The sequence below is a fragment of the Leuresthes tenuis genome, unplaced genomic scaffold (assembly GCF_036924035.1).
Source record: "Leuresthes tenuis unplaced genomic scaffold, fLeuTen1.0.hap1 SCAF_1, whole genome shotgun sequence".
Taxonomy (NCBI): Eukaryota; Metazoa; Chordata; class Actinopteri; order Atheriniformes; family Atherinopsidae; genus Leuresthes; species Leuresthes tenuis.
In genome coordinates, this window is record NW_027325355.1 from 37,411,132 (window position 1) to 37,427,037 (window position 15,906).

Sequence of the window (15,906 nt, forward strand, 5' to 3'; positions counted from 1 at the left end):
TCTTATTGTATGAGACAGGCTTTGGTCAAAATACCTGTTGGTTTAAGCACAGTGTGTCTTGTCTTTGCTCTATTTTGAGCCCTTACTGTTAACCTTACTGTCTGTTTTTGGATTGGAGACTTATCCAGCACTAAACACCTCCCTTTTGTTGAAGTCAAAACACTCCAGTTCTGTATGTAGATACAGATAGTTACTCTATTGATCCCAGAGGGAAACAGTTTAGCAGTTAGCTGTAAGTTAGCAGTTAGCTGTAAGTTAGCAGCAGATGCTAGCAAACAATGCTTTATCATCAGCAGTAATGGACCAAACCGGAGATGTGCACAGCGTAACTCGTAGTAATGCATGTGTTCTGGTTAATTACTGCGTTTAAACATTTTCTATGTATTAACCTCATTAAACAGTTGTACTTAGAGACCTACATCTTTATCAGAAACATGCCGACACACTGAGAGCGGTACAGGGCATTCAGTGTAGCAGCGAGAGTGAGGAGAGGACCAGTCTTGTGTTGAAACACACCTTAAACACAGCTGCAGGTTGTCTGAGTTACAGAACGGAACCGTTCAGCTAGAAAGCTTCAGCTAACAAAGTAATGTGGGAACAATCATGTTCATCTTTCAGAAAGGAACATTAGTAACTCCTTAGAAGTTGTTGTACGTCATCTTCATTAGCTAACCTGTTAGCATTAGCTTCAGCTAACAAAGTAATGTGGGAACAATAATGTTCATCTTTCAGAAAGGAACAGCAGTAACTCCTTAGAAGTTGGTGTACGTCATCTTCATTAGCTAAGCTGTTAGCATTAGCTTCAGCTAACAAAGTAATGTGGGAACAATAATGTTCATCTTTCAGAAAGGAACAGCAGTAACTCTTTAGAAGTTGGTGTACGTCATCTTCATTAGCTAAGCTGTTAGCGTTAGCTGCTGCTAAAGGAAGAAATAAATCAATAAATAAACCATGAGGAGTTATTTCTCAGATGCTTCCATTTCCCTGCTCTGAAGTTCAGGCTCTGAGAGTTGGAACTGATCCTCTTTGTGGCTCAGTTCCTTCAGTCCAGCGTTGAACTGGACCAAGTTGTTAAAACAGTGGGATGAAAAGTGTTTGCTGCACATTCACAGTCTTAAGCTAACTCTGCTGGAACATTAGCCTCAGATATAGTTTATCCACTGGGCTCTTATATCCTCTGAGGCTGCTGCTGGATGGAAGATGCATGCTCCTCAGTACAGCTGACAGCAGAACATTTCCACCAGAAGCTGGCTTCATCCGTCCAGCAGGGTGGATGTGAGTGGGCGGGGCTTAGCAGAGGAGGCGGAGCCAACTTAAGGAGTGACGTACTTTAGAAAAGAAAATCAGAACGGCTCCTTAAATGAGGAACTTTCAAACAGGGGAACTAAATAAATCCCAGGGTTGTGTTTTTGGGGAGTTTTACACCGGCTGGTGACTTCAGTTCATTAAGTATAGTATAGACTGAAAGTTTCATATGAATTATGATTTTATTTTTAAATTGATTTTTTTTTATTGATCATTTTGTGATTATATTTAATGCATATTGCAATATACAAAATATAATCTTGTTGAATCTGTTCAGATCCTGGTTAGAGCCACGAAGCATTCAGCCATCCTGACACAGACCTAAACTGCAGACTCTAAAAAGCTCCATTAGGAGGATATGTGTACTAACTTTACCTGCTTGGGTGATCTATGTTCGTCCACTGAAGTAACCAGTTATTGTACAGGGGGTGCTGTAAAGTTAAAGATCTGAGCCACATGAAGGCAGGTTGTCAGCATCATATCTGGCACTACATTTACAAATTAATTTGTATTACTCAACAACTGGAGAAAGAGCAAAGAAAAGTCAAGAGCAGAAGTTTATTGGTGGACAAAAGAAGCATGACTGAGGGAGAATCACAGGTTTGACATGAAGCAGAGAATATCTGAACACAAGTGTGAAAATAAGGAATCCTGCTTTCAAATCTAGAAACAACACTCTTGAATAAAGATATACCACCTGCAGGCCATGATTACAAAATAAAAACAATGTGTTTTTCTTTCAGATGGGAACAGGTCGTCTCTATAGCTCCAACTCATGTCTCAGAAAGTTAGAGCTATATTTTAAGAGCAGAGAATGAAATGAGATCTGTGTTTGCATTAGCAAATGAAGTACAAAGCTGCAAATATTAATCCCATCCATTCAGAAACACAAACCAAGGTCCTGTGAAGTCATTATGATGTAATGGTTCGGGAAGTTTGTATTCATCCTTTAGGTTTGTCATGACAAATGCTTTTAGTATCCTGCTGTGGAGTGAGTGGAGGTCAGAAGGTATAGTGCATATTCAGTGATAGACAGGGGTCATTATTCACTGCTCACTGATCTTGTGTTATTAGTGGTGTGTACATATTACCCATTTGTGTAAATCGTTTTGATATTTATATTTTTGTATTCAGAGACACAGTCACATGTGTCAATGACATTAGTTTAAAATGTTTTTTTATTGTAGAGAAACCTCATATTCATTCACCACAACAGCAACAAATTAAAGTTTTTCATCAAATGATTCAACTGGTTGCTTTTTCATGCTCAGTTTTCAGGAAATGTAGCATAAGATAAGATCAGATCAGAGCATCATAAATGACATACACACTGCAAAAATGCAAAAAGACATCTAGAAAACAACTGTGAGGCTCCACAGTTTATCAGTGTAGAAAATAAACAACAGTACAAACACTTACCAATCCTGAGATATTACAGAAAAATTATAGAATGAAAAGATGAAAAATTGTAGGTCAGAATTAAGGCAACTGTCAGAATTTGAGTTCATGGACCCAAACGCAGGACTTCCAGGGGACGAGGGTAAAGACAGGCGAAGTCAGACAGTAAATGGTTAAAAAAAAAAAGAAAACCAAAGGAACAGGAAGAAAAAATGTTGCAATGCTTTTATTTTATGTAAAGCACTTTGAATTGTTTTGTACATGAAATGTGCTGTACAAATAAATTAAACTTGACTTGACTGAGGACTTAAAACTAAAACAGAATACAAGAAATAAAGCTAAAAGAAAATAACAAACAGGAACACATACTAAACCTGAGCAGAGACAAAGAAACCAGAAGACCAGAAAACCAACACACAGGAACATGGACCACGACAGCAACGGACGGTACAGTCAGATAAAAACACTGTGTATGAGGCTAATATAGTCAGTTCAGAAGCCCCCCCCCCCCCCCCCCCCCCCCCAAAAAAAAATTGAAATAAAAATACAGCACAGGTCCCTGCTGCCAACCTGAAAAAAAATTCATATAAAAACAAAGGAACATATACACATTTCTACGATAAAAATGAATTCAATCTAAATGGAGAAATTACAATACAGGAAGCTCAAGTTTACTAGTCGGATACGGAACTATTATTTTAAGTCGTTCTCTACCGACGCATTTAAACGGGACACCAGTTCAGGTCAAGGTAACTGAGTTCAGTCAGTCATTTCCGGTGTGTATCTACAGAATAATACAGCTCTATGAAAGGGCTGCGGCTTATTGAGGCAAAGCTTTGAAGCGAAACGCAGGCTCGTGATTGTTTAGAATGAACAGTCACGTGGCTCTGAGGTTGTTTACAAGCAGCACGTTTCGCACACGTGGAGCCAAAAAGCAAACGCTTAGAAAGCAAATGAAAAAGACGACGTTTACTTTCAAAGCACTAACTTCTTGACTTCCGGTGGCGTGGCGGACTTGATGCGCATCACACGCTGTCGACACACTTCGTATGAAGTTGACTTCACCACCATGGTTGGAAAGATCAAACATGTCCGGCAGAAGCTTCACCAGGAGGCGGTGAAGCTCACGCAGCCCGTCGGGTCCCCGGTGTCTCTGCTGAGGCCCCCCGCGTTACAGGGAGGACAGCCCCCACCTGTGGAAAGCATCAAACCCGTCACACAGGTGTGTAACACCTGAACAATGCAGCCACAGCACACACACGCAGGTTGCAGATGAGTGTATCTGATGCAGTAAGAACAGTTGAACATATATCTGACATGATTATGATGGATTATAACGGCTTTGGGACCCCCCCAGGTCCCCGCACAGAGCCCCTTCCCCTCCCGGGTCTTTGCGGGCACCAACATCTCTCCAGAGGCCCTGGTTCAAACTCTGAAGTTTGAAGAACCTCCAGATGTGCCCACACCCACCAAGAAAGGTCAGTGCTGTCTTCTGATGAACGTGCACAGACCGCGCGGCCATCAGTGATGCTTCCACTGTTAAAGACTCGGTGCACGTGCACACGGAAAAAAAGCCCGAGTCAAACTGAATTTTACTGTCATCCTGTCATGTACCAAAAACAGAGGGACATGGTGAAGCCCAGGGTGCACAGCTGGAAGCCACAGGTTAGACAGGAAAGGAAGACCTTAAATAACAGAGGATGCTCACAGCTACGTGGGATATGTGTGCAACACATGGCCAAACAGAGGTTCCAGTAGCTGCCGGGGAAACTCAAAAAGAATAGAATACATGAACATGGCAGAAAGAGGTCAACGTGCACACTGCCCTCTGCTGGCTTCACCACCGTGGTGCAGCTGCTGCGGTGGTGCAGCTGCTGCGGTGGTGCAGCTGCTGCGGTGGTGCAGCTGCTGCGGTGGTGCAGCTGCTGCGGTGGTGCAGCTGCTGCGGTGGTGCAGCTGCTGCGGTGGTGCAGCTGCTGCGGTGGTGCAGCTGCTGCGGTGGTGCAGCTGCTGCGGTGGTGCAGCTGCTGCGGTGGTGCAGCTGCTGCGGTGGTCCACTCGTCTCTGTATGCAGATTCATCCTCCAGCACAGTCCCATCATCCTGACCTTGACGTTGTGTGTGGCTGTGCAGTCCACTCCAGCACAGGAGCTCCTGTACTTAGCCTGATGGTAGTACATGGTAATATTTGAACTGACTGAGATCTAAACACAAACTGAGTAGCATGGTGTATGCAGAGCGGTGCAATGGAAGGGTGTACAGACCTCTGTGTAGGAGAGACCGAACAACAGCCCCACAAGAGCATGGCACAGCGCAGGAGAGCCAGCTCTTCAGGTCCAGACCCAGCAGGGCCCTACATCTGAAGGAGAAGGCACACTGAGGACAGTAATGTCCTCATTCTGGACAGAGAAGACAGGTGGTTTGAGAGAGGAGTCAAGGAAGCCATCTATGTTAAACTGGAAAAACCATGTTTGAACAGAGGAGGTGGTCTCAGGTTTCACCCTCCCAGCACCTACACTGTAGCATTGTCTCTCCTCCCCGGCAGTTTCACAACCATTCACACCCTGGATCCTGTGGCTAGAACCAGTGACACATGTGACTGTACCGACCCGCCAAGTGTGAACTGGATGGCTGAGAATCCACTCTGACGTATGAATGAATCGGTATGGTTTCCCATCAGTGTGTAAAATGTGACTTTCTGCTTGTGCTGGGTCAGCCGGTGCTACCGACATGGCTCCTAACAGAACAGACCTTTCTCTTCTGCCCACCAGAGGGTGTATGAGGCCCATGTTACTGCAGCGAGCAGCAGCAGAACCCACTTTCATGTTACTGGATACTAATGTTTGAACGGATGAGCGACGGGTATCAGGACATCGTACCTGAGGATGAACCTCGGTAGATTTCTCTTGATTTGCCCTTGGCCTTTTCTAAATGTGTGTGGATGGTTGTAGTTTGAGCAGTCAGTGTGTGTGATAGTGCACCTTTTCCTCAGCTTTTCTCAGACAAACGGCTCTGTTTCAGATCTCCAGGCTCTGTCTGATGATGATGTGATTAAAAGGATTATTGATGTATCTTTTTTACTTATTGTTTGACTCTCTGGTCCTTTCAGAGCAAAGTCTTTGTTGAGAAAATCCGAATAAATGTTCTTGATGGAACAAATCGAAGAGACAGCTGGGAGGGTGAGAAATGTGACGTCAGCACATTCTGATTCACCAACAAAAAGTAACAGAATGAGATGAAAATGTACTTCACATTCAGCTCCGGCTCTGATGCTCCCCCCCCGCTTGGGTTATTAACACAGAAGCTAATGTGGTCTGTCACACGCTAAGTAATGGTATTGAGATCATCTCCACGAGTGCAATGAAGCGTTTGGCCTCACAGCATCCCTGCAGCTCCGAAAATATTCAGGAGACATCTGAAGCAGCAGGTATGATGTCAGCGAATGGAACTGGCTCCCACGTCCTCCTGTGATGAGCAGTGTAAGGCCTTCAGTCGGTGCTCTGACACGAGAAGCCATCTGAGATCAAACTATCTGAGATGAAAGTAGCTGCTCTGTGGAGGTGGCGCACATCATTTGTTCCAGCTGTTCTGGTCGCACTGTCCTCCCGATTCTTTGCCTTGATGAAGAATCGTTGGCTTTGACATCACTGAGCTACAGCTAACTCCTGTGCCTGTGGTCTTATGATCATGTCCTTGGTGATCACTCTTCTTCTTTCAGCAGGATTCTCCTCTGTTCTGGCTAATGTGACAGGAGTTCAGAGGTTATTTTCTGGTGTTTTTAGGGAGGAACCAAGGAGAGGTTAGTGGCTCCTGCACGTGCCATCGATGTCCCGTTCATTAGGATGAATGAAATGAAGGAGCATGGGAGCGGGCGTGCACGTGGTGTGTGGATATTTCTGTGTACTCTTTTGGAATGACAGCTGTTTCACACACTGGGCCCCTGCTAGCTGGTGTGATTTTTACAGAATTTCTCACCACTGTATGACTGCATGGGATTGGATTATCATTGGCTTGAACTGGACCGTATCTCTGAAGTTTTGTATGAATAAAACTGAATTCCCCATCAAACAAAGTCCTTCAAAGCCTCGCTCAGAGATTCAGAACGGATTCAGGATGCTGCCAAACTCTTCTGTTGTTGAGCCAGAATCTTTGTAATTCCACTCTCTGCTCGGCCATCATCACCCACCTCTTATCTTTGATCACCCTCTTTGCACACCTCCATCAGATGCAGGCTGTGAGTACCATGAGCAGGACGTAGTCAGGGAGGTGTGGGGTCGCCTCCAGCCGGCCGTAATCACAGCTATCCATTTCATCTAGCAGTGGAAAGACGATGCTCCCCGAGGGACTGGAGCGGTGGTAAAGCACCCATCCCATTCCCCCCTCCACAAACACTACAGACACCCCCACCGGCTCAGGACAGATTCCATTTCCTCACCCCTGCCCGCATTTGTAGTCAGCAGCAGATGCCTATCTTTGCCTGTTCTCTTCCTGCAAACAGCAGCAGAAACGCTGTTGTTTGGAGGACGGCGGCAGATGAGAGGAGATAATGAGCCTGTCTGAACAGCAGCCTCACATCTGCTCAAACACGAGAAGCTGAGCTGCGTTCAAGGGAAACACAAGCACCCTGGATCTGACTTTTACAGAGGAAGAAGGGCGCACACCAGACAGATTTAGAACGCATCTGTGGCGGTCCTTGGATTTGCGTTCTGGTTACTTCCTGTTTTACTTTGGTCATTCCTGTCTCCTAATGATCAGCACACCTGATCTCCAGCTGTTATCACCTCCCTCAGTATATATGGTGCAGGTTTTTCTTTGTTCAGCGCCAGATCATTGCATGTATGTGGGTAGGCGGGGGGGTGGATGGACGGGCGGAGTAAAGGCATGCAGAAGCCTGGAGCACTTAAATCAGATGGATGGCCATTGATCAGTGAGAAAGGATGTTAGTTGTTGGTATCAGGCTTATTTTCAAAGATTCAAGACGGTCCATATGAGGACTGCACGATAAAGGAGTAGCTGTTGTGACCCAGCTCCGCTTGGATTTAGGGGGTAACATAAGACAAGCAGGTGGAAACAGAATGGACTGCATTTACTGAGTAGTTTCAGTACAGAATACAAAGTGAGGTTGGCACGCGGATCCTTCCCAATAAAGACTCCCTAAGGTCCTGTGCACTGTTCCACCCAAACTAAACCTGAAGCTGGGTGGCAGCCCTGAACTTCCACCTGCTCCCACAGGCAGGAGGTTCCACGTGTGTCCTGTGGTCCGGACACAGTAAGTACCTGACAGGTACCTCCCTGTTTCAGTGCTCCACCAGCTTCAGGTCCCTGTTACCTCCATGAAGCTCACACACATGATGTCCCAGTATATGGCTCCCTGTCCTCTGTGGCCCCTGCGCTCCTCCTGACCACAGGGAACTTCAGGGGGGCTTTGGTTGTGGTCCTCCTCCCTCGCGGCTCATGTTGTTGGTGGTCATTCAGTACGATGCTGTCAGGGGTGGATATGAACTGTAAAGTTGGGTCAGTGGGTTCTGGTGAAGCTGAGGAGGAGAAGAAGTCATTTCCTATTAAACAGACTACACTTTATGTGTGTGTTGGCATGACAACATGTTGGTGTACATGCATGGCTCCACAGTGTGTGATCAGCTGAACATTTTTAATATGAAATGTGTTTGTTTCACAGGCCCAGAGGAGAAGAAAATCCAGTCAAAGAAAGAGAAGATGAAGGAGAGGAGGGAGAGATGGCTCAGCAGTGAGTCCACACTGAATGAACACTGCTGGCTGGCAGCTCAAACCCAAAAAAGCTCGTTAAATGCTTTGCTTTGCTGTCTCCAACACATTTCAGCTTCCCTTGGGATTCAGAAAGGTTCAAACATCATCATGAGCCGGTTCATATGTGATAGGAGCAGCTTGTTTAAAGACCTTCATGCTCAGAAGAGAGTTGATTAGAACAGTAAGAGGAATGGATTAACCCTTAGTAGGAGCCAGTTAACGTTCAGCATAGAGCTGTGTGCCCCCAACTATCTGTGAGGAGTTAGTCAGATCTGATCTGTCTCTGAGAATACTCTGTTTGTTTCATGCAGCCTCAGCTTATAGGTGGAAAGGAGAAAGAGTCATTCAAGCAAACATTTTGGTCATTTAGGAACTGCTACGTCAACACAAAGAAACTTGATGTGTCAGAACTGCAGGTTTAAGACATTAAAGCATCTAAATGAGCTGTTCAGGGTCTTCAGACGACATCCTGGAATGTCAGTGTTTTCAACAATGACTGAATGAACATACCAGGAACAGTACTGAACTGGTCATCCCTGAAACTGACGCGTGGACAACTCTCCATCACAGCGTCTGTATAAACCCCCCCACCCCCTATGGGCTCCAGTAATTCACATCAGGCCTGTAACCGTACTCCTCTGCTGAGCCAATCAATTCCTCAGTAACACAACCCTGGTCCTCTTCAGGCGTATAATTAGGTGCTAATGGCTGCTGTCTCTGTCCTGCTGAAACCCAACTCCACGGCTCACAGTTAGCAGGAATTAAGGGGAATTAGAAGGGCAGCTTGTTTCTAATTTCAAGAAGTTTCATAAAAAGACGGGGGCGGGTATTTGATTATTATGTTCTGTGGTGAGTTCAAGGCCCCACTTTAGTGAAGAAAATCACCACACAGCTGTGGGGAAAATGCCTCTTTTCCCATTTTTCGTCATGAACCCAGTGTGCTGATTTACTTGATGTCTGATGAGGAGACTCTTTGATTTGTTGGCGAGTTTTCTGTTTGCTCATTGGACTGTGGAGCGCAGCTCTGAGGTGTTAACATGTACACCAAAGGACTACGTCCTCACCCCCACCCCTTTGTCTGCAGAGGACTCCAGTCTTTCTGTAATGTTGTGTAAGTCTTAATGAAATGAAACCAGATACAAATACCTACAAATTATTTCATGTGGGGCACTAGTTTTTCACTTACCCTGAGTTTACACACCTCATCCTGACCATTCATTCTGATAAAGGTATTTGAGTGTTTTTAATTGCTTTATCTGGCCTTTGGAAAAACACCTTTATTCTGTGGACTCCTCTGCTGTCTTTCAGAAATCAGCTCCATCAAACAGGCTAAAGAGCAGCAGGCAGCTGAGGCCCGGAGGCAGGCTACGCCCGTGGTGGGAGACATGAGACCACTAGCTGATGCCTTGCCGGAGCTTTGTCAGCTCATCACCCCCAGTGCAGCTTCCCTCACAACTCGCCGCAAGAGCAGGAAAAACAAAATGTAAGTTACTTCAAAGGCTCAGTCATCAGGGTTTAACGTGACGGAGGAGTTCAGGGTTTAACGTGACGGAGGCGTTCAGGGTTTAACGTGACGGAGGCGTTCAGGGTTTAACGTGACGGAGGTGTTCAGGGTTTAACGTGACGGAGGAGTTCAGGGTTTAACGTGACGGAGGAGTTCAGGGTTTAACGTGACGGAGGCATTCAGGGTTTAACGTGACGGAGGCGTTCAGGGTTTAACGTGACGGAGGAGTTCAGGGTTTAACGTGACGGAGGCGTTCAGGGTTTAACGTGACGGAGGCGTTCAGGGTTTAACGTGACGGAGGCGTTCAGGGTTTAACGTGACGGAGGCGTTCAGGGTTTAACGTGACGGAGGAGTTCAGGGTTTAACGTGACGGAGGAGTTCAGGGTTTAACGTGACGGAGGCGTTCAGGGTTTAACGTGACGGAGGCGTTCAGGGTTTAACGTGACGGAGGCGTTCAGGGTTTAACGTGACGGAGGCGTTCAGGGTTTAACGTGACGGAGGAGTTCAGGGTTTAACGTGACGGAGGCGTTCAGGGTTTAACGTGACGGAGGCGTTCAGGGTTTAACGTGACGGAGGCGTTCAGGGTTTAACGTGACGGAGGAGTTCAGGGTTTAACGTGACGGAGGCGTTCAGGGTTTAACGTGACGGAGGAGTTCAGGGTTTAACGTGACGGAGGAGTTCAGGGTTTAACGTGACGGAGGAGTTCAGGGTTTAACGTGACGGAGGCGTTCAGGGTTTAACGTGACGGAGGCGTTCAGGGTTTAACGTGACGGAGGCGTTCAGGGTTTAACGTGACGGAGGCGTTCAGGGTTTAACGTGACGGAGGAGTTCAGGGTTTAACGTGACGGAGGAGTTCAGGGTTTAACGTGACGGAGGCGTTCAGGGTTTAACGTGACGGAGGAGTTCAGGGTTTAACGTGACGGAGGCGTTCAGGGTTTAACGTGACGGAGGCGTTCAGGGTTTAACGTGACGGAGGCGTTCAGGGTTTAACGTGACGGAGGCGTTCAGGGTTTAACGTGACGGAGGCGTTCAGGGTTTAACGTGACGGAGGCGTTCAGGGTTTAACGTGACGGAGGCGTTCAGGGTTTAACGTGACGGAGGAGTTCAGGGTTTAACGTGACGGAGGAGTTCAGGGTTTAACGTGACGGAGGAGTTCAGGGTTTAACGTGACGGAGGCGTTCAGGGTTTAACGTGACGGAGGCGTTCAGGGTTTAACGTGACGGAGGCGTTCAGGGTTTAACGTGACGGAGGCGTTCAGGGTTTAACGTGACGGAGGCGTTCAGGGTTTAACGTGACGGAGGCGTTCAGGGTTTAACGTGACGGAGGCGTTCAGGGTTTAACGTGACGGAGGCGTTCAAGGTTTAACGTGACGGAGGAGTTCAGGGTTTAACGTGACGGAGGCGTTCAGGGTTTAACGTGACGGAGGCGTTCAGGGTTTAACGTGACGGAGGCGTTCAGGGTTTAACGTGACGGAGGCGTTCAGGGTTTAACGTGACGGAGGCGTTCAGGGTTTAACGTGACGGAGGCGTTCAGGGTTTAACGTGACGGAGGCGTTCAGGGTTTAACGTGACGGAGGCGTTCAGGGTTTAACGTGACGGAGGCGTTCAGGGTTTAACGTGACGGAGGCGTTCAGGGTTTAACGTGACGGAGGCGTTCAGGGTTTAACGTGACGGAGGCGTTCAGGGTTTAACGTGACGGAGGCGTTCAGGGTTTAACGTGACGGAGGCGTTCAGGGTTTAACGTGACGGAGGCGTTCAGGGTTTAACGTGACGGAGGAGTTCAGGGTTTAACGTGACGGAGGCGTTCAGGGTTTAACGTGACGGAGGAGTTCAGGGTTTAACGTGACGGAGGAGTTCAGGGTTTAACGTGACGGAGGCGTTCAGGGTTTAACGTGACGGAGGAGTTCAGGGTTTAACGTGACGGAGGCGTTCAGGGTTTAACGTGACGGAGGCGTTCAGGGTTTAACGTGACGGAGGAGTTCAGGGTTTAACGTGACGGAGGAGTTCAGGGTTTAACGTGACGGAGGAGTTCAGGGTTTAACGTGAGGGAGGCGTTCAGGGTTTAACGTGACGGAGGCGTTCAGGGTTTAACGTGACGGAGGAGTTCAGGGTTTAACGTGACGGAGGCGTTCAGGGTTTAACGTGACGGAGGCGTTCAGGGTTTAACGTGACGGAGGAGTTCAGGGTTTAACGTGACGGAGGCGTTCAGGGTTTAACGTGACGGAGGCGTTCAGGGTTTAACGTGACGGAGGAGTTCAGGGTTTAACGTGACGGAGGCGTTCAGGGTTTAACGTGACGGAGGCGTTCAGGGTTTAACGTGACGGAGGCGTTCAGGGTTTAACGTGACGGAGGAGTTCAGGGTTTAACGTGACGGAGGAGTTCAGGGTTTAACGTGACGGAGGCGTTCAGGGTTTAACGTGACGGAGGAGTTCAGGGTTTAACGTGACGGAGGAGTTCAGGGTTTAACGTGACGGAGGCGTTCAGGGTTTAACGTGACGGAGGAGTTCAGGGTTTAACGTGACGGAGGAGTTCAGGGTTTAACGTGACGGAGGAGTTCAGGGTTTAACGTGACGGAGGCGTTCAGGGTTTAACGTGACGGAGGAGTTCAGGGTTTAACGTGACGGAGGAGTTCAGGGTTTAACGTGACGGAGGAGTTCAGGGTTTAACGTGACGGAGGCGTTCAGGGTTTAACGTGACGGAGGCGTTCAGGGTTTAACGTGACGGAGGCGTTCAGGGTTTAACGTGACGGAGGCGTTCAGGGTTTAACGTGACGGAGGAGTTCAGGGTTTAACGTGACGGAGGAGTTCAGGGTTTAACGTGACGGAGGCGTTCAGGGTTTAACGTGACGGAGGCGTTCAGGGTTTAACGTGACGGAGGCGTTCAGGGTTTAACGTGACGGAGGCGTTCAGGGTTTAACGTGACGGAGGAGTTCAGGGTTTAACGTGACGGAGGAGTTCAGGGTTTAACGTGACGGAGGAGTTCAGGGTTTAACGTGACGGAGGCGTTCAGGGTTTAACGTGACGGAGGCGTTCAGGGTTTAACGTGACGGAGGCGTTCAGGGTTTAACGTGACGGAGGCGTTCAGGGTTTAACGTGACGGAGGAGTTCAGGGTTTAACGTGACGGAGGCGTTCAGGGTTTAACGTGACGGAGGCGTTCAGGGTTTAACGTGACGGAGGAGTTCAGGGTTTAACGTGACGGAGGCGTTCAGGGTTTAACAGAGAACTGAAGCACCTGCTCTGCCTCAGTTACTCACAGGTGTGGAAATGTCACAGCTCGAAGCAGAAAACTTTCTGCAGTTTTTTGGTATATAACAGCTGTTTAAACATCCTGACATTTGATGTAATATTTGGACCAAATATTCTGTATTGTTGGGTTTCAAATGTTCTTTAGACAGAAAGAAACAGTTTCTGTTTAAACTCCTTAGTTCCACTCCTGCACTCTGCAGTGGGGCCGAGTGCATGTGTAGATCAGGGATACTCTCATCTGGTCCTCGAGGGCCGCTGCCCTGCAGGTTTTACATGTTCATCTGCTTCAACACACCTGATTCAGATCAATGCATCATCAGCAGAACTTAATCTGTTGAAGAGGTCCATTTCATCTGAATCAGGTGTGTTGAAGCAGGGAAACATCTGTAACCTGCAGGACAGCGGCCCTCGAGCACTGGATGTAGACACATAAATCCTGGATGGAAGGGTGCAGCTTTGTCTTGTTTCTTTGGTTAGAACCGTGCTCAGTATTTATGTGTTACAGGACAATGGCATACTGTAGATGTCACTGAGAATGCAGCATGCTTCTGGATCCTTTATAACAGACATCCATCCATCCATTTTCTATACCCGTTTAATCCGTCAGTCGGGTCGCGGTGGGTGGAGCCTATCCCAGCAGGATATACTTTATATAGAGGGGGTGTCAGATTAGTTGGGATCAGCACAGGATCAATACAGCAACGATAGAGGGCAAATGCATCCCTGAGCATTATAGCAGCTGAACTCTGTCAGTCAGTGAAACTTGTTGCTGTGTGACTTTCTCTCTCGTCCTTTCAGGCCGGTGAAGAGACCGGAGCCCACAGACTTCAGTCAGATGAAGCAGTCTCAGAAACGTAAACTCCTGTGAGCAGCTTTCTTTCCTCTCCTCTTTGCTGTTCCTCGCCACGCTGCGTGGTCACACCTCAGTAGCATCAGCATGTTTGTGCCTTTTTCAGGGAAACTGAGAGCAGCCGCTTCAGCGAAGCCGTGAAGACGCTCTCCTCCAAAAAGAACCCTCTGGAGGATATCGGAGAGCAGCTGAGGAAGAGGATGAGACAGGAAGAAGAGCAAGGCCCCAGTTAACAGTAGTGACAGCTGAACAGTGTGAGACTGAAGTGTGTGTTTGTAAATGATGACTGGAACATGTTTCCCTGCTGCAATAAATCAGCTGATACTTTTCAGGCATCTGCTCCTCTCTGCAAGCGTCCCAGCAAGCACGCTGGCTTAGTTTCAGCTTGTTTTACTGTTTTGTTCACGCTAAGATCAGCGCCTGCATGACTCTGTAACCACGGCAACCCCTCTCATCCTGGTATGAAGACGTTGTTGAAACCGTGGAGCTCATCATCTGCTGAGCAGGGCTGAAACTGAAATAATCCAAAAATGATATTTTATGTGATGATAAATGCCACTAAAATGAACTGAAAACATCATTTACTTAATGTTGCTTTTTATTTTCTTTAAAGTTTCATTTCAATCATTTTATAAAACTGGAATATATTTCATGTTTATTTGCTTCTCTTGTTTTACATTCTCTTCAAATTCTTCATTTTAACTTGATCATGTTTTTAATTTAATTTGTCATTTATTTTTTCATGTACTTCTCTGTCATTTCAAACCCATTTATTTCCATATTTTCTATCTTTTTGTACTTCCTGTAAACATTTCTGCCTCATTATGCAAATGAGGAGGTGGTCTTTAAACATGAATACAAATTAAATTCATTTAAAAGTTTAAAAAAATGATAGAATTGTAAACTGAGTGGCAAAGGAAAGAAATATCAACATTAACAAAATCACATTAATATTGGCATTAATATGGCAGTTTCAGTTCTCCTTTACTTTCAGCCATCTTCATTTCAAAGTTTTATTCATAAAACGCCACATTATAACAAATGTCATCTCAAGATACTTCAAAGATGCAGTCCAATTCAAGCCAATTAGAATCCATCCATCCATTTTCTATACCGACAGTCCGTTAATCGGGTAGTGGGGGGGCTGGAGCCTATCCCAGCAGTCATCGGGCAAAAGGCGGGGTACACCCTGGACAGGTCACCAGTCTATCACAGGGCCACATAGAGACAAACAACCATGCACACTCACACTCACTCCTAAGGACAATTTGGAGTCACCAATTAACCTGACATGCATGTTTTTGGATGGTGGGGGGAAGCTGGAGTACCTGGAGAGAACCCACGTATACACGGGGAGAACATGCAGACTCCACACAGAAAGGCCCCAGGCAGGGATCGAACCTGGAACCCTCTTGCTGTGAGGTGACGGTGCTAACCACCACACCACCGTGCAGCCTCCAATTAGAATCCAATTAATTAAATTCCAAATGAGTCCAATTAATACATATAGAACCAATTAAAAAAAGTTTCCTAGCTAAACTAAACCAACAGATTGCACTGAAACTTCTCTCTGACCCAATCCCCCATCCTGAGCTGCACGAGGCAACTGTGGAGAAAAACTCCCTTTAACAGGAAGAAACCTCCATCAGAACCAGAACCAGGAAGGGTCCATCTGCCTGGACCAGCTGGGGCTGAGAGGACAGGAAAGAGGGGACAACAAGCAGCGTAACACCAGGCCAGAGATACCTGCTGAGAGAGAGAAACACAAGTTAATGACAGCAATGATGTCATCTGTACATGGAGGGAGGAGAGGTGCATCATGGGAGCTCCCCCAGCAGG

General features: G+C 47.0%; 1 protein-coding gene across 1 annotated transcript; it reads left to right on the plus strand.

Moving 5' to 3' along the window:
• The first annotated feature begins 3,714 nt into the window (after nucleotides 1-3,714).
• Nucleotides 3,715-14,396, plus strand: slx9 (SLX9 ribosome biogenesis factor). Its single transcript, XM_072379261.1, has 6 exons — nucleotides 3,715-3,925; nucleotides 4,061-4,181; nucleotides 8,380-8,448; nucleotides 9,777-9,951; nucleotides 14,016-14,081; nucleotides 14,174-14,396. The coding sequence occupies exons 1-6, from the start codon at nucleotides 3,722-3,724 to the stop codon at nucleotides 14,298-14,300; spliced, it is 762 nt and encodes a 253-aa protein (XP_072235362.1). The 5' UTR covers nucleotides 3,715-3,721; the 3' UTR covers nucleotides 14,301-14,396.
• Nucleotides 14,397-15,906: the final 1,510 nt, after the last annotated feature.